The sequence below is a fragment of the Carassius carassius genome, chromosome 47 (assembly GCF_963082965.1).
Source record: "Carassius carassius chromosome 47, fCarCar2.1, whole genome shotgun sequence".
NCBI classification, from domain to species: Eukaryota; Metazoa; Chordata; class Actinopteri; order Cypriniformes; family Cyprinidae; genus Carassius; species Carassius carassius.
In genome coordinates this window covers 20903878-20930074 of record NC_081801.1, presented here as the reverse complement: position 1 = coordinate 20930074, position 26197 = coordinate 20903878, and the positions used below count along the sequence as shown (strand labels likewise).

Below are 26197 nucleotides of genomic sequence, written 5' to 3'. Positions count from 1 at the left end.
TCTACACAATCGTTTATTGAAATGTTTACCTAATATCTCTGTGTTCCAGATAACTCGGATATAATAACAATTATATTATATTATATTATATTATATTATATTATATTATATTATATTATATTATATTATATTATATTATATTATATTATATTATATTATATTATATTATTATGGTATAGTGTATAATTCTACTTTACATAATAATAATAATATTAATAATAATAATAATAAATAGAGAGAGAGAGAGAGAGAGAGAGAGAGAGAAACGTGATTTTTAGCTGTTTTTCTTGCATGTCAGCAAGTTATTGACAGAACCTCCCCCCACCCCCCAAGCATATTTCCTACATTACTTATTTTATTTTTTATTTTTTCAATCATTTAATTTAATGTATTTTTATTTTTTCCTGCACTTTTTAATTATTTAATAATAATAATGAAAAAAAACATTGTAAGAAGAAAGATTTATGCGGTCACCTGCAGGGCAATCAGCAGATTAGAAATTAAACTTTATTCAAATGCAATGTGATTATAAGGATTTGATTGTACTTCATTGTAAATTTTTTACTCGTTTTTGCGGTTGTTTTAAATGAATTCATAAATGAAAAAATTTAAAAAGGCAGAAAAAATTAAAATACACATAATGTAGGAAATATACTTCAAAATTATACATTGATAATCTATAAATGACTTGCTGACTTGCACGAAAACCAGCAACCTATTGGACCCCAAAATAATGTCTCTCTCTCTGTCTGTCTCTCTCTCTCTCTCTCTCTCTCTCGGTTATATAATAATAATAATTATTATTATTATTATTGTTATTATTATGTAAAGTATAATCTTATTCGTATAATGCAATATAATATAATAAAAATATTATATTGTATCCGCGTTGTCTGGAACACAGCCAGGGGCGCCCCCAAGGGGTGGCCAGGGGTGGCCACGGCCACCACTGAATAAACTCTGGCCACCCCTGTGGCCACCCCTAGGATGATTTTCAGTGTGTAACCTACTATAAATTTAAATGCAGAATGTAAATTCGTAATAGTTTAAGAAGTGGGGGAAAAAATAAATAAAAATGCAGCACATGCTGCAGCCACCAAAAAAGATCGTAGATTGGCACCACCGGAGTAGTCCTCCCCCCGTCGCCCTCCCCCGTCCAAACAAAACACAGAGTGTGCACATACGTCTAGATGGTCTAGACTGGTTCGCATACGCATTTGTAGTGCGTTCTTTCACTGGAAATTTAGAATTATCACATTTTTCAAGATATGGGGCAGAATATTTATAGATCTATATAGTTTATATAATTTCATATAGTTATTATCACACGAAGAGTTACATTTTTCTCTAAAAGTCAGCATAATTACAAGTGTGACATTGCTTTTATACAACAGTTCAAACAAAAATCATTCCAAACACTGTTTTGCGTCTCTGAGCAACATGACAGTGATTCGTTCCTGAATAAATCAACCGTTTAAATGATTCGGTTCAATCGCAATGACTCACTTATTAACAGTGACTCACTGCCACCTACTGCTGGTTTTAATTTCATATTTACGGTACCTTCTTATTTTTTAAATAATTTCAAACATCAGTTTTCAATGTTTTATTTTTAAAATATCAGAACATTATTTATTAATTTATAACTGCGGGCTCAAGTTACCATGTCCCACAGAGCTGCATTAAACAATGTGTAAAAACATCTCAATGGCACTTCAGATGCAGCTTCTGTTTTCTCTGCATTGCAAAGATCATTTTTGTTGATACTGATTGCATTTGCTTGGTAACAGCCAAAATGCAAGTATTTGACCTAAAAGATGGTGCACACTTCTAGAAAAAATGGTGTAAAGGTAAAAATAAAAAATTGAGTCATCTGTCAGCACAATTAGAAATAAGATATCAGCACAATTAAAGTGACATTATTGTCTATTTATTGTTATCGATAAAATCCCAGAAATACCATTTTTTTGGTCAATATTGGAAACCCTTAATTATTTTCTCTTTATTTTGGTGTGCCACCCCAAGATTTACTGTGGCCTCATCTGGCCACCCCTGTTAAAATTTTCTGGGGGCGCCACTGAACACAGCATAAGGTAAACATTTGGGATAACAACCAATGGTTTCTGAAATTTGCTTTATGAATAAAAATCAAAATAGAAAAGTAATGTAGTGTAGTAAATATAAGCGGACTACGCCACCTCCTTATTTAAGGCAGGAGGAGCCCTCTAGGGGTCACAATACGGATTATGGACAACAAATGTAGTTTGTAACGAAGGGTAACAATTTTATTGTTCCAATAGAACAATCAAATGTTAAAAACAGTTAATAACATTCACAGAAGTTGGAATTGGCTCTCCTCAAGACTGCAAGAGGGTCGGGCCTGCTCTTGTGGACTTCCTACCACCTGTAAGAGACAGAAGACAGAAGAAACCCCACAGCATACACTGCAAATAAGTAGTAACCTTTAAGTCACTATTTCAATGCCAACTTCCAGTACACACCACACAGCAGTGTCACACCACCCAAATCACCCACACCGAAGGAGGTCTAGTGTAGATGCAGGCCCGGCCCTGTACAAAGCCTCTGACCACTGGAACACACAAAAGAGGAGAGCAGTACCAAAGAAAACAAAACAAATGACAAATAACATTTAAGATCAAAATCAATATCAAATAACAATAACAAACCACAATACAAATCTAAAATATACAAGAAACAGTGGCTGGTCTGCCCCCAATCTCAGCTCTCAATCCCCAAACATGATTGATAAAAGGTACGTTATTCAGCATTCCAACACGGCCATCAGCCCATTGAAGGTACCGCAGCAATAAATGTTTGTCTGCCTCATTTCCCAGACAGAGAATAAACCTCTTAAATAATCAGCCTATGAAAGGGTACGGAGGCTGCACGTTGAGCACAACAGACACACGCCAGAACTGCGGAAAAACCACCACCTATTGCTGCAAGAACCCTTTATGCGATCTTAATGATAGAACTAACCATCTACACCTGAAACTGGTTGCTGGCCAGTCTCCTCCCACAGTAATAAATAATAGATGTGCTAATTTCTATTCATATCTGTCATTTTATTTAAGTTCCCTCATAGTTCAAAATGCAGCATATTGTCTAAAACAAAAGTTATAACTAGATGTTCACATAAACTGAAAGCGGTCTGCACTTCGCTACAAGAGGCGCACAGCTTTGCCCGACAGATTTTGATAAACGTGGATACTATAATAAAGCAGCCGTGTGCCAAAGGACCAAAAGGCTCTGCCTCTGTATGGTTTGTGTCAAGCTATTCTTTGATCTGGCTGTTTGATGAAGAGATAGAGATAAAATGTAGTAGAAATAAACACGTTAAGAATCCGTAGGACTCTTATTATGTTTTTAGGACTATCATTATGTTGTAATGTTTGGTTGACCAATCAGCGGAGGGGGGCGTTTCATTACCGCCCACATGTAGGGATCGGATATTCAAGTTATTTATTCGTTTTCTGTCCCTGAACGTAAAAACGAAAAAACGAAGCCAAAGTCTTAATTTTTCGTTTTGTTTGGACAAATGAAAAAAAGAAAAACGTTCAGTTTTTTCATTTTTCAGATTTCAATATTAAATTAAAAAACGAATTATACGAAGGTACACGGACCGTTACACCTCAGCGAGAACAGTACACCCCGAGTAATTCATTTACTCAAACAGTACACTGACTGAACTGCTGTGAAGAGAGAACTGAAGATGAACACCGAGCTGAGCCAGATAACGAACAACAGACTGACTCATTCTCAAGTCAAAAACCGGTTGCATCGGTTTTCGGATCACCAGTACTTCTTTCGGACAGTTTGATTCAATAAACCGGTTGAAGAAAAAGGTTCACCGGTTCTTTTGCGCTCAACGTAATGGCGTCATTGGCGATGATTGCCCTTGATTCAGCCTTCGGTTTACCCGCGTTAATAACATTAGCACAGAATCAGTTCAGAATCAATCACCAAAAGAATCAGTTCGGTTCAGACGCTCTGTGTGTCGGTCTGTTTCACACTGAATCACACATGCGCAGTATCATCAGCTCCTCGGTTTTCGAATCGGACGCGTCTGACAGAAACGCTTCTTGACTCGTGAACGAGTCAATCTTTTGTTCGTTATCTGGCTCGGCTCAGTGTTTATCTTCAGTTCTCTCTTCACAGCAGTTCAGTCAGTGTACCATTTGAGTAAATGAATTACTCTGGGATATTGGTTTGTTTGAACTCAGAGGGAGTGTCAGCCACATTAAAAAAGTTAACAGCTTAAGTCATTTGTGGATTAATGCGTATTGGAGACGCGAACCATTTAAAACGATTCAGTTCGATTTGGTGAATTGGTTCAAAAAGATCCGGTTACATCGAATGAATCGTTCGCGAACCGGATATCACAAACTGCTTTGTTCTGAACTCTCTCTCACAACAGACACGGAAGAGAAGACAATGCTGAATAAAGTCGTAATTTTTGCTATTTTTGGACCAAAATGTATTTTCGATGCTTCAAAAAATTCTAATTGACCCTCTGATGTCTCGGACTACTTTGATGATGTTGTTCTTACCTTTCTGGACACGGACAGTATACCGTACACACAGCTTCAATGGAGGGACTGAGAGCTCTCGGACTAAATCTAAAATATCTTAAACTGTTTTCCGAAGATAAACGGAGGTCTCACGGGTTTGGAACTACATAAGGTTGAGTTATTAATGACATAATTTAGATTTTTGGGTGAACTATCCCTTTAAGTAATTAACGTTCTCCTCTAATTTTGGGAGCAGTCCTGTGTAAAATTGTTTTTTACGTTGGAGATATCTGATAACATTTTTATTATCTCTAGTTCAAGTATAATAATAAAAAAAATAAAATAAAAGTATGTGTCAGAAGTGGGATTCGAACCCACGCCTCCATTCGGAGACCAGAATACCCGATTCGACGGAAGGGATCAGCCCTTGAGTCTGGCGCCTTAGACCACTCGGCCATCCTGACACTACTAGCAGAAATTGCGAGAAATTCAAATTTACTTAATGTATGTATACACGTGCTGTGCACAGTTAAGACCAAACAACCGGCGTTTACTGTTTAACAATGTTAACACATGTAAAACAACAGTGATGTTTCCTTATAGAGAAGAAAATGTAAATATTTCAACGCATGTATACTTAATAGTATAATCCCTTATAGGCTAACCATAAATCACATAACCTTAAACTATTTTAGTTTGTTTGTTTTAGTGTAACATTTCAATTTTACGTTATGTTGAATCTACCGCTGATCGTCTTTTGCGATCCCCTCGCGTGCACGCGCGCACGCATCGCTCGCTCATTTCACCTCAGCCATTTTGTTTCTGCCATTCAGTTCAAGGGTATTAGCACGAGCAGCTGGTTGTACCGAGATATAACCATGTATCGTTTCGCCAAGGCTGCCCTGAACCTCAGCGGTAAGTTAAATATATTATTCAAGGACAGACTGTTTTATTTCACGTATTAGTGAACCGTATCTGTTACAATAATCGCCAATAAACAGGCTGTTATTGTCCTGTATGCTAATGCTAAGTTAGTTTTAATGTAGTTCGCTACGTTGTAGCTTATAATTAAATATATTGTCACATTTCTCCTTTAAAGACATGTTTGTATTTTCATTTATTTGCAATATGAGGGTTTAAAACCTGTCTGACATCAAATACGGCTCATATAGTTTATCTAAAAATTGTAATATTACTCCCGCTGGTTGCAAGAATTTGTCTTATAGATAGATATAATAGAATCATTTATGAGTATAAAATCAAAATGAAAAAACATGTCTTCAGAAAAGTTTGTCTATTAGCTGCAAACTCACATTCATGTAAATTACAAAAAGGTCAATGGTTTTGCATTAGAAATGTCTTTTATAAATCCAATGAGTCTAAGTTTTTGACAGTTCTTCATTAATGCAACGAGTGATCTGTTAAAGCATATGTTAACTTGATTTTTTTTCTTCAACAATAGGCCAAAGTGCCCGTCAGGTGGCTGTGAGACAAAAGTCTGATATGTCTACTGAATTTCATGCTAAGTATGGACCTCCTCTGCTGATTGCTGGGGCCACATTTTGCACAGCTGTTTGGGCATATGTAAGTGACTAGTAATTCTAGTACCTAATTATTTATCTAATTTCTATGTTGTGTATGTGATGTGATTTTGTACACTCTTTGCAGGTGGTCACATCAACAGGCATTGCATGGAACCTGTCACCTGTAGGCAAGGTGCAGCCCAAGCCATGGCAGGAGGAATGAATGCATATCCCCTTTGTGGAGCGAATGCTAATGGTTTCTAAATGACAATTTGATTTTTTTTCCCCATTTTGCAAATGGAGACTTTTCACCTTATCCAATCTTGTTTGCTGTCTTGGCATGTCTGTAAAAATGTAATAAATTAAATATAAATCTTAAGATTTGTCATCTGGTTAACTTAATGCTAAAATGTGTTGTTATTGAGTTAAGGTCAGATTTGATCTTACATCAGTAGCACGTTTTAAATTTTACATCAGCTTTATATACTGTACCACCAAATAAACTTTTATATAAATTTTGAAAGTCAGTTTTGTGAGGATAAAACTCTAAGCTCAATTGCTGTAACATGAAGCTCGCTGAACAAACTCTGGGTTATAGGTTTGGTTTCACATTCCGTGCCACTGATCATCAACTTTCTCTGGATGCTTCTAATTTTTTATTTGTGCGTATTCATTTCCTTTTCTCGTGTCTCATCTCCGCCCCGAAGGATGCAAAGAAAGGAAGTGTTTTGTATATTGGAATAATCTTGATTTATTTTTTATTAAAGAAAATGAAAAATATATATATAAAATATATATATATAAAAAATGAACTAAAATTATTGTGACATGAAGCAGGGGAGTTTGGGTAATTTTTACATGAATCAGGATTTTTGACAAGATACTATTTCCTCGTAGTATACACCTGTTAGTCTTCACTCAGCTTCTCTAGAACAGGGTGTCCAATCCTGGCCCTGGAGGGCCACAATACTACAGATTATAGATGACTCCAACACACTTGCCTGGAGGTTTCTAGTGAGTGAAGTCCTTGATTAGCTGGTTCAGGTGTGTTTAATAAGGGTTTAAGATCAATTTAGCTGGATAGTGGCTCTCCAGGAACCGTTTTGGACACCCCTGTTCTAGAATCGTCCTCACTTTAACATTCATGTACATTTATTTATTTATACCCTTTCTTGTTTTGTTATATTGAACTACGTTCAGAACATTTTTCTTTATTATTTTTTATTACAGTATGATGTTGTTGAGTGATTTAAAAGGACTCTCAAGTCTTTTTTTATTTTTTACAACATCAAAAATATATAGGTGTAATAGAAAATTTAATAGGTGAATGAAGTAATAGAAGAATAATGTACACATAACTAACAGAGTGAATAAGTTATTTTGCCTTAATGGTATTCTTTAAATTACTTGCTTGACTGGGTATTTAATACATTTAACAGAATTAAAATAATTAATTCTGACATTGGAAAATGATTCTTTCCTATAAAGCGCGGGACTAAAATGTGGATAAGAGCATTATGTGATGGGATCATCTATTAAATGTACGTTCACCAAACACCAACATCAGTCCTTGACCCCCATAATACAAACGCTAAATTACTAAAACAACCAAAAGTGCAAAAATAATACCGAGATAAGTTCTAATATTTTAAATCAGGAGCGTAGGGTCTCTAGATAGGGGGCAGTAACATTGCAACGCATTCTGTCAACTTTGTCTAACATCCTTTGTGCTCAGTTAGGCATTTTGATTGACAGCAAGCATGTCCAATGAGCGCTACATTTAAAACAGCATAGCTCGATTAGCCCCGCCCACACTGTGTGTATCAGCATCAAGTTAAGGTCACTCTCTCATTCGGGAACCAACCTAACGTTACCCAGCATTGCACCTCACCAGCTAAGGAGAGATTTGCTGCAAATCCTCAACCAAAATGTCTCTGTCAAACAAACTCACTTTGGACAAGGTTGATGTGAAAGGCAAGCGCGTGATCATGAGGTGAGTATGAATTGTCAACGGCACATTCCGTTATATTACTTACTAACGATATTTCACGATGCACGTGCTCTCCATTTATCTGGGATATGCTGTCTGGCTTAATGTGGTCATACAAATTTAGCTTGAATTTTTTTTTGGCATCGCTCAAGGTTATATGCGAAAGAACGCCGCGCGAGTTCAGTCATAGATAACCGGAAGTGTATCTGCCATGCGTCACGTTTTAGGGATTCCAGATACGTGCCGGATGGCAGATACACCAAAAGCACGTGCAGAATGCAGATCCTCTAATATCTGTCATAACTCTTGTTGTATTAAAAAAAATGCATGCAGATCTTTAAACGTCTGACACAATAAGATCCCATAGACGCTGTGAAGATGTCTTGGTGAAATGACAACACCCATCTACAAATGTCAAATGGTCAGGGAGCTTCTGGTCACTTTATTTTTGTTATTTTGTTATACTGACAACCAATTTTCACATCACATTTTAAGTCTTTTACGTGTGCTGGCGGGTTTATACCAGTATGCACGTTCATTTAGTGGTCGACAAACCTGCCCCGCCCACAGTCTGCCGATTTATTGAGCAATTTTTCACCCATATATAAATATCCAAATGGTGTATAATTTTGAATAAGTAATTAGCAGCTATTTAAAGTGTTTCACGATGAATCGGTATACATTCCTACAGTTTTAGTGGCCTGTGCTCTTACAACGTCCGCTGTTATGTTCCAAACGGCAATAATATTGTCTAATATCATATTAATAATATTACATTAGACGATGCAACTGCATCTATAGCAGTGACTCTTCCATGAATACATCTGAATGCTTCTGGGCCTTTATAGTATTACGTAATCCACTGTAGTCATGGAGACCGCGTGAACGCGCAGCAGTATGGTACTCCTGATTAGATAGTTATAGATTTAGTTGTTATTATTGACATTATACAATCCTTTTATTCATTAAAATACCTTATTAATATGTATATTTTTATTAAACAATTTAGTGGTCATAATATAAACTAAAGGGATAAATGGCTATTAAAGAATGAATAGCAATAAATGACTTTTAATTAGCACTGAGATGAGGATATTTTTAATGTGTCAGCTTACTTCAAATGAATTTTCTGGAACTTTTTTTATTTTCCAAATATGAATGAGCAATCTAATCATTACAATAAACCATGACATTCTCTGTAGCTAATTCCATAATAGTTCAGTTTATTTTTCTTTGTCACTTATAGGGTTGACTTCAACGTCCCTATGAAGGACAAGACGATAACAAATAACCAGAGGTGAGATGGATATTACTGATTTAACATTTTTACTTTTTTTTTTTTTTTTTTATCTAGTAGCCAATAATGGTTCTTTCTCATCCTGTTGAAAAATTGCAATGTTCTTATCATTAAAACAGACCCACCGTTTTGTTTATAAATTGTTCTAAATTATCATTCATTCATGTCAATTTATTCTTGTTAAATATTAAATAACTAATAAATTGTAATTACGATTATAACAAAGAAATTAAGTGTTTAAAACCTAATAAATATTAGTTTATATAATGTCAACAATACTATTTAAAAGATTATTTGGTTTGAAATACTGTTTGTGTAAAAATATAAATTTGTGATTTACAAAATGTATATTCTTTTATTATTTATTTTGATAAAGAACTGACTCGTTGTTGAAAGACAAGATGGTCATGTTCTACAGAATTTGTAACTAATTATATATATATATATATATATATATATATATATATATATATATATATACACACTCTCATCAGAATCAAGGCTGCAGTCCCATCAATCCAGTATTGTTTAGATAACGGGGCCAAAGCTGTCATCCTGATGAGCCACTTGGGTCGGCCTGATGGAGTCCCCATGCCAGACAAGTACTCTCTGGAGCCTGTGGTTGCAGAACTCAAGAACCTGCTGGGAAAGTAAGAGAGTTCAATGCAGACTTCTTACCTACATATACTACACCATCAGTTATAAATAATATAAACCTTCAAGCTACATCTGTTTGACAGCAATGATGTTATATAACTTTACTGCATAAACATAAGAAATGTATGGTAGAAAATCATTCTCAAGCTGACATCTTAATAGCGTTGCATACATAATTCAGCTTATTGCTTCTCCACCAACCTTGCTGTTTAATTTGTCTATGAAGAGACGTTCAGTTCCTGAAGGACTGTGTGGGTCCAGATGTGGAGAAAGCCTGTGCAGAGCCAGCTGCAGGTTCTGTCATTCTGCTGGAGAACCTGCGGTTCCATGTGGCTGAGGAGGGGAAAGGCAAAGATGCATCGGGTAACAAGGTTGGTGTGCTCTGCATAAGTGGCCCTGCAGAAAATGCTTGGTCATCTTACAGGGTTTTTATAATCAAATGGAAGACTAAATTAATGGAAATTAATACAGTCCATATACAGAACAGATTCCACATAATCTCTAAATAAATAATACATTCTTTTGATAATTAGATTCTTTTGATAATTAAACAGGATGGAGCACACCTTCAAGTTGGCCTAAAGAGAAGCCACAAGAGGTTACATTGAATTAAATACCATACCATATATTAAATGCCACAGCTATCCAGAAAAAAAAAGATTTTATGCCGAATGCAACTTTAAATTATAAACAAGTCCAAAATACAACGAGACTCTTATTTTGAAATGTATATGCTTTATTACTTCTAGTTGCTAATTAAAAAAATCAGTTACAATGCATTAAATTATAAACACCGTAAAGTAAACATTGTCACAATTAATCAGCAAAGCGAACTACAGAAGAGTCAAGTTTTAAATAGGAAAAATATAGAAGCTCTTTGGTCATTTTTGAGCAATGCTAACAATCTAATCAGATTCAATGATCTATGATTAACTAAGCTAAAAGTGCTAACGCCAGACCTGGAGATTAGCTGAATGGATTGGAAAACGGTAAAACTCAACTGTTTAACTCTTGGGGAGTTTTAAAATGAGCCTATTTTCAAAAAAAGTGGGGTGTTCCTTTTAATGCCAAAAATTTCAGATTACATTTTTTTTTAGAGACTTCACACAGTTCAGCTTTAATGTTTTTTTTATTCTTCAAGTGACATGTGACCTATAAGTGATTTTGATTCCTGTTTTCAGACCAAAGCAAGTCAGGCGGAAATCGATTCTTTCCGAGCCTCCCTATCCAAGCTGGGAGATGTCTACATCAACGATGCCTTTGGAACTGCGCACAGAGCTCACAGGTGCTCTATTACATGAAACAGTGATAGAAAAATAGAAATGATCACGTTTAGACTGTTAAATGTTTTTTCCAAGTCAAATTTTTTTTAACTTAATGTCTAATGTCTCACACTAGCTCCATGGTTGGAGTGAATCTCCCTCAGAAAGCAGCTGGTTTTCTGATGAAGAAAGAGTTGGACTACTTTGCAATGGCCCTTGAGAAACCACAGAGGCCTTTCTTGGCAATTCTCGGAGGGTAAGTGTTAATGATAAAGTACTTTGATAGCTTATATTTTAGTTCTGAACACTGTTTTGTTTGAGAAGGATAGGTTTTAATTGGGTGTAGTTATTAAAAACCAAAAGACCTTGCATGGTCTTGCAAGATAGTGTCCATGATCAAAGGAAAGGCTTTAGGAGTTTTACAGAGTTCACCAGAAGTATACTGAACTTCTAAACAACTAAATGTTCACCAGATATAATGGAAGATATCATGTGAGATGCTTTTCTAGCATCTGTCTTCTCCCACTTGAAAAATACTTCAGAAAGCAACAGTGACAGTCCAGGAATAGATGAGTTTATCCTCTTATGCAACAGTACGTGACAATATCCTTCTTGCTCTATGCTTCTTTTAGACTCTCCTCCCAAATCTGGTTGTAGAAAGAACTGTGTTCATTTAAACATTTGTTGATTTCTAGTTTCATGTCCTGTTTGGGAAATGGTGAAACCTCTGTGATGCAACTATGCAGGATGCAATGATGAAACTCATTTAAACCAGATCAGCAACGATCTGAACCAAGTTTTCTTGTGGAAATGGAAGGTTCAATGCAAATGACTTTCAGAATTCATAGTCCAGGCCATTTCACAGCTTACACACATACGGTCTTATTTTTTCTTCCCTGAAAGCATAAACCCCTGCACATTCATTGGCTCATTTGCAATTGTGAATAAAGCAGTCTGTGCCTGGGGTTTGTCCCAATAACAAAGTTCACTGAGGGAGTTGACCCACTGATAAGCTGTACTGCAATGCACAGCAAGCCTTAAACTTTTGTCTCATAAATAAACAGTTCTAGGGCACTTCCTGCAATTTCTCAGAGGCGGAAGCTTCTCAGTTTCATCCCATAAAGATTTCAATTTAAAAATGAGTATTTGATTAAAAAGGCTTTGTTTGAATGATTGTTGCTTTGATCATACAGGGCCAAGGTCAAAGATAAGATTCAGCTGATCAACAACATGTTGGACAAGGTGAATGAGATGATCATTGGTGGGGGAATGGCCTTTACTTTCCTCAAGGTTCTCAAAAACATGGAGGTGAGTGGCTTGAAGCGTTATATAAACTGCAAACTAATGTGGCCATCTGCGTTTTTTTTTACATTATTAGTGTATTATGGAAATGCATATATAAAATGTCCCATTGCAAAATAATAAAGAAGAAATGTATTTATATGTATATGAATTCTCATATCACACACCATGATGGGTGAACAGGGTTTTGGAACCCTATGTGCGATCAATGGGTAGTAATAGCAAATAAACCTCTGAAATAAACTAGCCCTGGAGCCTAACCAGCCCCAGAGCGTGTTATGTCCACAGAATAAGTTTCTATTGCTCCTTACATACCTTGAAAGTGTTTTTGGAACAAAAAGTTGAGGTTATCCATTTGTTTATCCATAAACCTTCCGGAGTATATTATAAAACCCCTTGAATCTTAAAATACACTTCACTTGTTGTGCTCAGATTGGCAATTCCCTGTATGACGAAGAGGGTGCCAATATTGTGAAAGACCTCATGGCTAAGGCTGAAAAGAATGGTGTGAAGATCACACTTCCTGTTGACTTCGTCACTGCAGACAAGTTTGATGAGAAGGCGACAACAGGGACTGCATCAGTAGCCGATGGTATTCCAGCAGGCTGGATGGTAAGCCAGACAAATGTTAGATGGCTTCGAGCTGTATGATCTTCTCTGTTTCCTCTGAAGTGAACTAGAAATGGTTCTCTTTCTATCCAGGGTCTAGACTGTGGTCCTGAGAGCTCAAAGCTCTATGCAGAGGCTGTAGCCAGAGCCAAGCAGATTGTGTGGAATGGACCTGTTGGTGTGTTTGAGTGGGACAACTTCTCTCGTGGAACCAAGAACTTGATGGACGAAGTTGTGGAAGCGACCAAAAATGGCTGCATCACCATTATTGGCAAGATTTTAATTCCATAGTTTAAGTTCTTGACTGAAATGCACGTGATGGCACATATCTAATAAATTGGTGGTTGACCGATATATGGCTAGGGGTAATAATATCAGCCGATATTTGGCCATTTTTAATTCTCTGCATCGCCGGATAAGTGGGACTTTTATTTATGGGGAAGTCGTGGCCTAATGGTTAGAGAGTCGGACTCCCAATCAAAAGGTTGTGAGTTCGAGTCCGGGGCCGGCAGGAATTGTGGGTGGGGGGAGTGCATGTACAGTTCTCTCTCCACCTTCAATACCACGACTTAGGTGCCCTTGAGCAAGGCATCGAACCCCCAACTGCTCCCCGGGCACCGCGGCATAAATGGCTGCCCACTGCTCCGGGTGTGTGCTCACAGTGTGTGTGTGTGTGTGTGTGTGTGTTCACTGCTCTGTGTGTGTGCATTTTGGATGGGTTAAATGCAGAGCACAAATTCTGAGTATGGGTCACCATACCTGGCTGAATGTCACTTCACTTTCACTTTTTTCAGCTTCTGAGTTGAGATGCACATGAGCTCCCATTCTATCTTCATTAGTTTGCCGTCTTTGTATAACAGTTCGGTCTAATAATTGAAAGGCAAATGCTGTAATTCTTTATTCCTATGTTGTCAGTAAATACACATTTTAATCAAGTTTTTAAATACCTAATGAACATTTTAATGCCAGAAATCTTAGCGAATCTAGCTGTGAGATCTTGTGCATATGTCCTGCATAAAATGCTTGTACCCTGTGCATGACATTTCACACAAGTATCCATGCAAGAGCCAGCAACTTTAAATCCTTAATTTCAAATTATACAGTGCAATATTATTTATTTACATGTCGGTCGACTTCTATAATAAACTATACTAATCTTTATTTCTTTAAATTCAGGTGGGGGAGACACCGCAACCTGCTGTGCCAAGTGGGACACAGAAGACAAGGTCAGTCATGTGAGCACAGGAGGTGGAGCCAGTCTGGAGCTGCTGGAGGGTAAAGTGTTGCCTGGTGTTGATGCCCTCAGCAACGCATAATTGCTCTGAAACTTTTCTGCCAGAGGTTGGGTGCTCATCTCCCAAGAAGCAGTCATCTTTACTCACTCTGCGTTTGTTTAGCGTTCTATCACCTGTCGGGATGCACATGACAACTGCTCCACTCTCTATAGACGGCTAACTGTATGCTGTGTTAGACTCTCTGACTCATGCACATTCAGATCATCCATTTGCTTTCCTTCTATCAAATAGCCTAAAGCGTTTCTCATTCAAGATGTTTTCATTCATTATGAGTGAAAGGTTGACAGTCGCAGTAATGGCTGTTCTTGTTACAGTTGTTATTGGAGAGATGGGTCATTTGTTTTATCTGCTTAAGTGTTAATGTGTCCGTTTATAGTCTGAATGTGTGCATAGTGTAATCATTGTGTTGTAATTCTAAAGTTTATATTTGATATTTGTGGCCTCCCCACAGATGTTGAGTATCTGTAATACTGTAGACACTTTCCTCCCCCATATTGCACTTGTCATCCTTGATCTGCAGCTTATGAGATAAATGTTCCGCACTGGAATTATTATGATGGGCTAATTGTTAGACCCAGGCAACCTGTCGTGGAGTAAGAATGAAAATAATAATAATAAAAATCAAAATAAAACCTTGTTTCTTTTGCTTTGTCTTTTTTTTGGGTTTTTTTTTTGTCTGCACCCAGTGTGCTATTATGAGAGATGGAAGTTACCAGAAAACAACCATGAGCATATTTACAAATTGCCACTAGCACATATCAATGAATAATATAAACTATATTATCGCCCACTACATATACGTAGATCTAGTACACACAAAATAATGTAACATAAACATTAGTGCACGTTATTGCACAGCTCTTGATGTACAGGTGCATCTCAATAAATTAGAATGTTGTGGAAAAGTTAATTTCAGTAATTCAACTCAAATTGTGAAACTCGTGTACTAAATAAATTCAGTTCACACAGACTGAAGTAGTTTAAGTCTTTGGCTCTTTTAATTGTGATTATTTTGGCTCACATTTAACAAATTAGAATACTTCATAAGACCAATTAAAAAAAAAAACATTTTTAGTGAATTGTTGGCCTTCTGGAAAGTTTGTTCATTTACTATACATGTACTCAATACTTGGTAGAGGCTCTTTTTGCTTTAATTACTGCCTCAATTCGGCGTGGCATGGAGGTGATCAGTTTGTGGTACTGCTGAGGTTGTATGGAAGCCCAGGTTTTTTCTTTGACAGTGGAATTCATCTCATCTGCATTTTTTGGTCTCTTATTTCTCATTTTCCTCTTGACAATACTCCATAGATTCTCTCTGGGGTTCAGGTCTGGTGAGTTTGCTGGCCAGTCAAGCACACCAACACCATGGTCATTTAACCAACTTTTGGTGCTTTTGGCAGTGTCTGCAAGAGCCAAATCCTGCTGGAAAATAAAACTTCAAAAAGCTGGTCAGACTCAGCAGAAGGAAGCATAAAGGGCTCCAAAATTTCTTGGTAAAGGTTGCAGTGACTTTGGTTTTCAAAAAAACACAATGGACCAACACCAGCAGATGACATTGCACCCCAAATGATCACAGACTGTGAAAACTTAATACTGGACTTCAAGCAACTTGAGCTATGATCTTCTCCAGCCTTCCTCCAGACTCTAGGACCTTGGTTTCCAAATGAAATACAAAACTTGCTCTCATCTGAAAAGAGGACTTTGGACCACTGGGCAACAGTCCAGTTCTTCTCCTTAGCCCACTTAAGATGCCTCTGACGTTGTCTGTGGTTCAGGAAATTCCTTGACACATCTGTGTGTGGTGTGGTGGATCTTGATGCCTTGACCCCTGCCTCAGTCCATTCCTTGTGAAGTTCACTCAAATTCTTGATTTTGCTTGACAATCCTCATAAGGATGCGGTTCTCTTGGTTGGTCGTGCATCTTTTTCTTCCACACTTTTTCCTTCCACTCAACTCTCTGTTAACATGCTTGGATACAGCACTCTGTGAACAGCCAGCTTCTTTGGCAATGAATGTTTGTGGCTTACCCTCCTTGTGAAGGGTGTCAATGATTGTCTTCTGGACAACTGTCAGGTCAGCAGTCTTCCCCATGACTGTGTAGCCTAGTGAACCAAACTGAGAGACCATTTTGAAGGCTTAGGAAACCTCTGCAGGTGTGTTGAGTTGATTAGCTGATTGGCATGTCACCATATTCTAATTTGTTGAGAGTGAATTGGTGGGTTTTTGTTAAATGTGAGCCAAAATCATCGCAATTAAAAGAACCAAAGACTTAAACTACTTCAGTCTGTGTGCAACTTTTCCACAACATTATAATTTATGATGAATCCAGTTGGAGTTATATTAAAAACCTCATACATCATCCTCCCAGAGCTGCGTCCGCGTACAACTGTTGACAAAAGCTACATTAAAGTGATTATTCTGTTTTGAATATGGACATTTTTCTTACGAAAATGCATCGATTAGCCACAGGAGGCCTTTGTTCACCCCGCAAAGCCGTGCGAGGCACTTTTTTTTTATGGATGGGCACTTTTTATTTAACTTCTTTTGGACTAAAGCAATGCAACACCCGCTAAGTGGCATTAAACAGCTTGAAAGATCAAAGACTATTTTTAATATAACTCCGACTGGAATCTTCTGAAAGAAGAAGATGCCTCTGGTGAGTAAAACACAGCCTAATTTAAATTTTTGGGTGAACTAACTAAATGTGACACTTTTTTAAATGATGAAGTAGTTTTAGCTGATGCAATATGACACTGGTGTTTGTGTTGTGCTTGACACCTCAAAGAAGGACTCATTATCGTGAACGGTAGTAAGCTCTTTAGACATTAAGATATTTATTTCTAGTTTGAAAGGTTGGTTACTAACTATAATCAAATATTATTATGACAACACTCATATTATTTGTAACTGCAGTTAACATGGATTAAAATGCAAATAATATACAACCCGAATTCCGGAAAAGTTGGGACGTTTTTTAAATTTTAATAAAATGAAAACTAAAGGAATTTCAAATCACATGAGCCAATATTTTATTCACAATAGAACATAGATAACGTAGCAAATGTTTAAACTGAGAAATTTTACACTTTTATCCACTTAATTAGCTCTAAAATTTTAAATTAATTAAAATTTAATGCCTGCTACAGGTCTCAAAAAAGTTGGCACGGGGGCAACAAATGGCTCAAAAAGCAAGCAGTTTTGAAAAGATTCAGCTGGGAGAACATCTAGTGATTAATAAAGTTAATTGATATCAGGTCTGTAACATGATAAGCTATAAAAGCTTTGTCTTAGAGACGCAGAGTCTCTCAGAAGTAAAGATGGGCAGAGGCTCTCCAATCTGTGAAAGACTGCGTAAAAAAATTGTGGAAAACTTTAAAAACAATGTTCCTCAACGTCAAATTGCAAAGGCTTTGCAAATCTCATCATCTACAGTGCATAACATCATCGCAAGATTCAGAGAAACTGGAGAAATCTCTGTGCGTAAGGGACAAGGCCGGAGACCTTTATTGGATGCCCGTGGTCTTCGGGCTCTCAGAAGACACTGCATCACTCATCGGCATGATTGTGTCAATGACATTACTAAATGGGCCCAGGAATACTTTCAGAAACCACTGTCGGTAAACACAATCCGCCGTGCCATCAGCAGATGCCAACTAAAGCTCTATCATGCAAAAAGGAAGCCATATGTGAACATGGTCCAGAAGCGCCGTCGTGTCCTGTGGGCCAAGGCTCTTTTAAAATTGACTATTTCAAAGTGGAATAGTGTTTTATGGTCAGACGAGTACAAATTTGACATTCTTGTTGGAAATCACGGACGCCGTGTCCTCCGGGCTAAAGAGGAGGGAGACCTTCCAGCATGTTATCAGCGTTCAGTTCAAAAGCCAGCATCTCTGATGGTATGGGGGTGCATAAGTGCATACGGTATGGGCAGCTTGCATGTTTTGGAAGGCTCTGTGAATGCTGAAAGGTATATAAAGGTTTTAGAGCAACATATGCTTCCCTCCAAACAACGTCTATTTCAGGGAAGGCCTTGTTTATTTCAGCAGGACAATGCAAAACCACATACTGCAGCTATAACAACAGCATGGCTTCGTCGTAGAAGAGTCCAGGTGCTAACCTGGCCTGCCTGCAGTCCAGATCTTTCACCTATAGAGAACATTTGGCGCATCATTAAACGAAAAATACGTCAAAGACGACCACAAACTCTTCAGCAGCTGGAAATCTATATAAGGCAAGAATGGGATCAAATTCCAACAGCAAAACTCCAGCAACTCATAGCCTCAATGCCCAGACGTCTTCAAACTGTTTTGAAAAGAAAAGGAGATGCTACACCATGGTAAACATGCCCCGTCCCAACTATTTTGAGACCTGTAGCAGAAATCAAAATTGAAATGAGCTCATTTTGTGCATAAAATTGTTAACTTTCTCAGTTAAACATTTGCTATGTTATCTATGTTCTATTGTGAATAAAATATTGGCTCATGTGATTTGAAAGTCTTTTAGTTTTCATTTTATTAAAATTTAAAAAACGTCCCAACTTTTCCGGAATTCGGGTTGTATATATATATATATATATATATATATATATATATATATATATATATATATATGTATAAGGCAAGGCATGAAGTTGATTCTGGAGTGGAAAAAAGGATGAGAGGAGGAAAAAAGTAGGTGCAGAGTACAAAGCTTTAAAATTGTTTGTTTAAGGTGTTTATAGAAAAAAGGCAGAAAAAAGTTTTACAAATCAGTCTTACTAATGAATTGTGTACAGTTTCACTCATAGTCTAGACTATATGTTTTGGGGTTTGTTAAATATGTTGTTGAATGCGTTTGCTTGATAATATGTTGAAATAAAAAAAGAGTTAACAAAGACAATAGTTAGAAGAAAAGAAAAAAAAATCTAAATATTAAGTTTAACAAAAAGTGGCTCACCTTATCTATATACATCCTTTCTATTAAGTGAGACAAAAACAGCTGTTGGCTACTATACCAAACTTTCTTTATTTCGGATTCTAAATTAATCTGGAAATAATACTTAATGTTCTGTTGTAGAGATTTATGTTGTTGTTGGGGGTCGTAGATTCTAGACTACATTTCCCACAATACACAGATATTGCCGTAGCTCCGCCCTCACCTGCTGAGGTGTGAATGAGTTATTCAGCACGACAAAATTGTGAGCGAAAAAGTGCGGGGCTGTTTTTGGGATTAAGGTAAAATAAGTTTTGTTCTCTTTAGCCGCAGTAATCTGTTTTATAGGACCGTGCACACGCGAACAACGAAAAGACAGTAAAGACTTATGTGAGCGTCTCTTTCTTACAACACACAGCTGTGGAAGATAGCTTACTGTACATGTGCACTGATCTAATGAAGTGGGTTTCATAGAATTTTATACATACGTCACTTCAACCCACAACTTTAGTAAATAGCCTGAAGTCGAGAACTTTATGTTAGTGAATTGTTTGTTGTTTGTATGCTTATATTCATTGCTTGTGTGATGTTAATTTTCAAGGAAGCAACGTTACTGAAGGAGAGTGTAAAATAATGCAAGCATGATTTCAATCGAGGACTGGGGCCCAGACCAAGTGTCCACATGGATAAAGCATATTGGGTTTCCTCAATATGCGCAGAGTTTTGTGGGTGAGGTGATTCATTTTCATCGAACACTGAAGAGTTACAACATCACAAAAACTTTTAAATCAAAAGACAATAGATATTTTGTATTTTAGTTTAAGTAATCGTTTTTATTCTTTGTTAAACTTGGCTCCATCACAAGAGGGCGCTCAGTTACAGTTTTCAACCCTTATGTTCTGCTGAGATTGACTCTGACCTTTATGTCTTTGTGATCAGTGTTGGCCAGTGACTATTTACTAGTAACTAGTTACAGTGATACTATTACTTTTTGCAGTAACTAGTAGTATATAACTAATTACTAATAAGTTTTCAATAATAACATTACAGTTATCATCATAACAGTTACAGTTACTTTTGATGCCTCAACCCCACTATTTTAAAATCCAATAATTCCTAGATTTATTTGAATAATTTGCATCAGGAAAGCTTGGAATAAGGAAACGCTTACATTCGGGGGATGGAAATATTACCATTACACTGATTTTCTCAGGAGAAAAAGTGATCTGAACACAGATTTGGAAGTTGTGGCTTTACTCTGTATATATTACTTTACACTGGCATCACATGGCTTGGCCACCCACATCCCTCTGATCCCGATATACATTTAATATTACTATTATTAAAAATCCTATGAATGTATGTGATATCTTTTGATAAAATACATCATTAAATATAATCATATATTGGTAACCGAGAAATTATAGCTACAGTTAGCTTCAAGCTACACATAACAATCACCATTGAGTGTTTGTATTAACTTCTGACTGCGATCCAATGTAGATTTTGTTCAAATAATGAGGCAGAAATATATTGTTAGTAACATTTCAGAAGAATTTTATGGGGAAAAAACACAGTTAAAATTTGTGTGTGGTGTGAAGGAAAAGTAGTGCATTTGCCAGAAAGTAATAAATAAATTAATAATATTACTTTTGAAAGGAGTAACTATAAAGAGTAATAAATTAAATTTTTTGAGTAACGAGCCCAACACTGATTGTGATACCATTATATTTCTATAGTATGCTCTGTATTTGTTCTATACTATATACTCATCAATATGATTGTTTTTTTCATGGTTGCTTCTCATAATATTAATAGAGTATATAAACATAGTTTTACATATTTATGTCTTCCCAGAAAATGGAGTTTCTGGATTAGACCTTTTAGAAGTCACTGGTTCAGTTTTAGGTAAGACTTTTTTTTTTTATAAACTAAAAAACACTTTTAACCATGATTCGCTGCATATATGTGAATTAGTTTGCATGAATAATTGTTGAAATCTCTTTTTTTTTTTGGTCATATCGTTTTCTGTATGGTAAGTACTGGTAATATATTTATTGTACAGGTTTGGGCCTGTTTGTATCAATCCTTTTCCTTTGTTGTATTCAAAACCCCAAAATAAACACATCCATTGGACATTTACTATTACTTCAAGCTATTCATCTTAGAATGCAAGAAAGGATAGAGGCATTATAGGGTGTGCTATGTTTATTTAGTAGAAAGGCATTTTTAAGCACTGATGTCATGCCATTATCATTTAGCTTTTGCAAATGAAGCCATTAGATATTAGCTGTCCGGTTACTACAAAGAAATATTAACAATAATACACTAAAGCAATTTTGTGTGTGCATGTTAAATTCACTGTTTTGGTTTTCAAAACTATGGGATGATATTTTGTCTTTATATTTTACAGCTATATGCCATTAAATTATGTAAGATTAATATAGCAACCTATTTGAGTTATTCAAATCAATTTGTTACAATTAAACTGTACTGATAACAAAGGTGGTACAATGGAACGCTATATGACTCCGCATTCATCAAAATTGGACTGTCCAGCAGTTGTAGTAATATAATTATTGGGTAAAATGTACATCATCTTTTAAAATATATTTGGCAACATACAGGCTTTTTCCAAAATGTTAAATACATTAAAGTAATTTTTTTGGTCACATATGCAGGATATATTAACATAGGCTATTGATATATAACTTTTAAAGTAGTCAACTGCTGGTCTACTTTTGCTGGTGAGCTTGTTTACTATAAATTCAAAGCTGGGTAGATTACTTCCATTACTGATTTCCAGTTACATGACAGAAATTGTTGTTAGTAACGTAATCCATTATGTTATACATGTTAGGTAATAATCAGACTACTTTTAGATTACTTTTGACCTAACTTGTTTATCACATTGATTTAAATAGGATAATCATGTGCCGTATTGATATATAAATACATAGGTAAAGAAAATATATTAATTGTTATTAAGAATATGGAGTGAATTAAACATTACAAACATTACAGGTTTCTAAACTGGGGTTCATGAGGGAACTGCAGGGGTTCATGTCATGTGACCAGTGAACATGCAGATTTGATCATTAAAATATTTATTTTAAAATCTCAGGTGTAATTCAAGTAAATGCAGTAGGTGAAAGAGCTTTGGCTCTGCATTATTGTAAATAAGAAATTATTATGAATTTGAAAGGAAAAAGCTTTCCAAACACATAGTAATGCATGGCTAAGTAACCTACTGAGTGATAATTGAGTGTTCAGCAGTATCTGACGCAATGTTAAAATGTTGAGAAAACAAACATCTTAAAATTGAAATGATTTTTGTAAACCCAGTGATCAATTGCTGTGCCCTCTAAATTTTTCTGTGTAAGTATTATTGACTTGGTCTTTGTGTGAATGTCTGCAAAACTGTTTAGGTACATTTCTGAATGTATAAGGCTGTTTTACGAAGGAAAACTTAAAAGATGAAAAAAAGAATTAGGGAGAATAAATAAATTATGAATAATTTGTTGCTATTGTGTGAATAAATAAGAAAGTAACTAGTGTTATTATGAGTGTTTTAAAATGTAATTTAATCTAATTTCAAGTAGGTTTACTTAATCTTTGGAATCTGATTACGTAATCCAGATGACCTGTAATCAATTACTAGCTCTGACTATAAGTATGCCAAAATAAAGTTAGCAATCATTAGTCATCATTTTAATTTATTTTAACGTTAATGCTTAAGAGATTTATCATAGACAAATATTTCATGTGGTAAAAAGAAAGAATTTTATCTCTTCAATCATTTTGCTCTGAAGTCATTGCTGTGCTTTGACAGGATCCTAATCTTAAAGACAAACAAAAGCTTTTTGTCATTTTCTTGCTTGAGCGACGTTCCTCAAAGCCAACAGAAGAACAGGAACAATCGACAAACAACTCAAAGACTTCAAAAAATTCCCTTTGATTCCCTTATAGTTCTCTGCAAACGGGAACAGTTTTTTTTCTTTCCACAACTATTGAATTTGTTAGTAATTTCGCTGCAGCGGCGACTTCAGTTCACAGTTCGCCCGAAGAGGAGGGCAGACCTATCCTTCCCCTCACAGCACACTTCTAGTGGAAAACACATTTCACCAGCTCAAAAAAATGACACGGGGAAGAAGAGGGAACGCGTTTTATGTGAAGAAAAGTTTAAACATTATCGGAAAAACCCATTGGATTGACGAGTTTAAAGATCTGTGAAGCGTTGTCGAAGCTTTGGATTCAACACAACAACTTGTAACGGATTTAAAACATAGGACGCACAAAACCGGCGGCAGATCGAAATAAAGCGGGACTTGGCGAAAACTTACAAAGGTAAATACATTTTGCAGATTATTCATGTAAACGGTTATTATTTAAATCGAATCACAGGGATAGTTATTGAAGTAGGCCTGCAAAAAACTCACCAAAACATATTTTAGCGAATTTAAATATGAGGCTTATTCTTGTTTAAAAGTTTTAAGGTTTTCGTGCTTTGAAAATATAAAGACGTTTTATTAGCTAGTTGTTGAAAATGCAGACTTTTCATGGTTTGCATCCTCTTGCGGTGAATGAGAAAGCTGTATTGCTGTTACTTTGTAGATAGAACGATATGACATGCGCAGTGCTGACATGTTTGCTACAAGTCAACCTGCTCCATAGGGCCTGAAGACATGCATGAACGCTTCGTGTATTAATGAGTCTATTAATGAGTATAAGCTTTTAAAAAGTATATTTGTCCTGCTGGAGCAATATTTAGGGTAGCCTATATGCTAACTGATTGTTGAAAAGGAAAATATTTCCAAAACAGATTCTTAAATTCATTCATTTTAGCTGTCAAACCTATGTACTTTTCCATTGTAATTTATGTTAAGTAGCTTAATGAAATAGGCTTCATGGGGATCATTAGAGGCCCTGCTGATGGATGTCACCCCACTCTTCTGAGGAATGCTGTCCAGGGCTGAGGGGGAGCAGGACACAGATATGCACACTACTTAGGGCAGGAATGCAGTCATGTGTTATTGGAAATCAAAGCAAGAGGCCAAGTTATGAGGAACACTCAGGCTTTATTAGGTGAAACTAATTGCCCTTTACTAATTAACCATTGCTAGCAGGAGTACTGGCCCTGCCTCATAATGCTTTCATTGAGTGCTTTGCATTTAAGTGCTCCCTCTGAATGTAGGGAGGTCTTGTTTACTAGGATTTCCAAAAGGGTTACTGGGGTAGCCATGGACGACATTCCAAGAAATGTTCGTCGCACTTCCAGAATGAACCCACAGCTTTATTAGCTGGATGCTCATTATTCGGATGGTCTCCTCTCTCTTCCTGTTATCTGAACATAGCCATGGAAAGCCTTTGATTTTTGTTGTAAAGGTAGTGAACAATTGCCAGAAAAGTGCCTAGCGGCATTGACTCACAGTGCAGGAATGTCAGCTCTCTTTCGCTTTTCCCTCCTCTCCATCTCTTTCCATCCCTCACTTCCTTTGCCCCCTGCCTCCCTTGGGGTTTTTTTTTTCAGAGAGGCCAAAGTCCTGCTTGCCTCCAAATCACCAATTGACTCTTCCACTGAGCTTTTTGTAAGTTCAAAAAGCCTGCAGTCCTTAAGTTTTACAATTACGTTGTGTCCAACTGAGAACACCGCATCTCCTGTCCCCCTCGATGAAATCTGCTGTGTCCATATAACACAAAAACACCCATGAAAAGACATTTTGCTTGGTTGCATTGCAAAAATAAAGTAAAATAAATTAACTGAATGTGTAAAACAGTGATTACAAGGCTTAACAAAAGCCTCTTCCATGCGGTATTGTCAGCAGTGCAAAATGTTAAATGGTAATCCTACGATTAAGGTCCTCTGTTGGTGGACATTATGTAATTAATATTAGCAACTCTTTTCAAACTGACTGTGAACTGAAAACTGCCTGATATAATTGTAATTTTTTGTAATATGTCTTTATTTATAAGCATTCAGGTTTCAAAATGATTCAAATGAATAGCACTAGGGTAATAAGGCAGGTTGAAGTATTTTTGTAAAGAATGTTCTCATTTTTAATTGGTCTCGTAAATGCGTGTCCAGGTCACATTTTCAAATTAAAATAAATAAATACAAATACAAGAAAGAAAGAAAGAAACATATAAACTGAATCAAATTCAAATCAGCCCTTGGATTAATCAAAGAAAAACCTAATGAAATTTAAAAAGCCTAATTAATGTATTATTAAAATAGTTGCGTCCCTAATGCTAATTTACAAAGTTGTATCATTGACAGTGTCTTGTGTAACCCAATGCCCCTACATGATGTATACCTGCTTTCTTCAGGGCAGTGAAGTCAGACACTTCTGTGGTGGAATGTGTCACTAATTTTCAGACACATGGGCGAGGTACATTGTCTCGCCATTAACTCATATCTGGGCCATGAATTGCTTAAGCTGGATGTGTCATTTAAAATTTCAGGAAGAGGTGGAAGCCACCACAAGCCAGACAGTGATTCGACTCCAGATGGTTAAATGAGGTATATAATGCCTTATGTTTCGATCTTTGTCAAACCGAAATGGAGAGTTTTTGTCATCTGGTTGACTGAAGACTGACCTTTTGCTAAAACTGTATCATCAGTTATGTTGTTGTGTATATACAGGGCCGGCGCGTGCCTATAGGTGAACTAGGCAGCCGCCTAGGACAGCAGCTCAGCCAGGGGGGTAAGAGAGTGAGAAGGCAAGAGGGAGAGAGAGAAAGAGAGTGAGAGAATTATTAATTTATTTGTTTGTTTTACATTAGGTTACAATTATCGTACTTATATCAACAGCATTTTTT

At 36.4% G+C, this 26197-nt stretch overlaps 3 protein-coding genes, 1 long non-coding RNA gene and 1 other non-coding gene across 6 annotated transcripts in view; 4 read left to right on the top strand and 1 right to left on the bottom strand.

The window, feature by feature from the left end:
* Positions 1–4885: 4885 nt before the first annotated feature.
* On the bottom strand, positions 4886–4996 carry trnal-caa (transfer RNA leucine (anticodon CAA)). Its single transcript has 2 exons — positions 4959–4996; positions 4886–4931 (listed from the first exon to the last, which is right to left on the bottom strand). It is a non-coding gene; the product is annotated as a tRNA-Leu (tRNA).
* Positions 4997–5248: 252 nt separating this feature from the next.
* Positions 5249–6434, top strand: LOC132130342 (cytochrome c oxidase subunit 7B, mitochondrial-like). Its single transcript, XM_059542026.1, has 3 exons — positions 5249–5447; positions 5995–6116; positions 6201–6434. The coding sequence occupies exons 1-3, from the start codon at positions 5264–5266 to the stop codon at positions 6276–6278; spliced, it is 384 nt and encodes a 127-aa protein (XP_059398009.1). The 5' UTR covers positions 5249–5263; the 3' UTR covers positions 6279–6434.
* A 1439-nt stretch (positions 6435–7873) lies between these two features.
* Positions 7874–15103, top strand: LOC132130067 (phosphoglycerate kinase 1). Its single transcript, XM_059541690.1, has 10 exons — positions 7874–8048; positions 9292–9342; positions 9837–9992; positions 10226–10370; positions 11181–11284; positions 11398–11517; positions 12455–12569; positions 12996–13175; positions 13266–13443; positions 14349–15103. The coding sequence occupies exons 1-10, from the start codon at positions 7984–7986 to the stop codon at positions 14486–14488; spliced, it is 1254 nt and encodes a 417-aa protein (XP_059397673.1). The 5' UTR covers positions 7874–7983; the 3' UTR covers positions 14489–15103.
* On the top strand, positions 11524–12400 carry LOC132130068 (uncharacterized). The gene is made up of 2 exons (XR_009428665.1): positions 11524–11854; positions 11957–12400. It is a non-coding gene; the product is annotated as an uncharacterized LOC132130068 (long non-coding RNA).
* Positions 15104–19651: 4548 nt separating the features above from the next.
* The window catches only part of LOC132130793 (angiomotin-like), a 48306-nt gene continuing 41760 nt past the window's right edge, over positions 19652–26197 (top strand). The window contains exons 1-3 of one of the 2 annotated variants that reach the window (XM_059542605.1): positions 19652–19680; positions 19980–20107; positions 21236–21286. In XM_059542605.1, the coding sequence (XP_059398588.1) occupies positions 20020–20107; positions 21236–21286 (139 nt within the window). In that variant the 5' untranslated portion in view covers positions 19652–19680; positions 19980–20019. Of the gene's footprint in view, positions 19681–19706; positions 19840–19979; positions 20108–21235; positions 21287–26197 lie in introns of those variants that run through there. The other variant, XM_059542606.1, reaches the window with a different exon arrangement.

Coding starts and splice junctions, on each gene's coding strand:
- LOC132130342 (XM_059542026.1), top strand. CDS start 5,264: ATGTTGAATCTACCGCTGATCGTCTTTTGCGATCCCCTCGCGTGCACG. Junction 5,448..5,994: donor GGCTGCCCTGAACCTCAGCG/GTAAGTTAAATA, acceptor CTTCAACAATAG/GCCAAAGTGCCCGTCAGGTG. Junction 6,117..6,200: donor GCACAGCTGTTTGGGCATAT/GTAAGTGACTAG, acceptor CACTCTTTGCAG/GTGGTCACATCAACAGGCAT.
- LOC132130067 (XM_059541690.1), top strand. CDS start 7,984: ATGTCTCTGTCAAACAAACTCACTTTGGACAAGGTTGATGTGAAAGGC. Junction 9,343..9,836: donor ACGATAACAAATAACCAGAG/GTGAGATGGATA, acceptor CACTCTCATCAG/AATCAAGGCTGCAGTCCCAT. Junction 9,993..10,225: donor CTCAAGAACCTGCTGGGAAA/GTAAGAGAGTTC, acceptor TTGTCTATGAAG/AGACGTTCAGTTCCTGAAGG.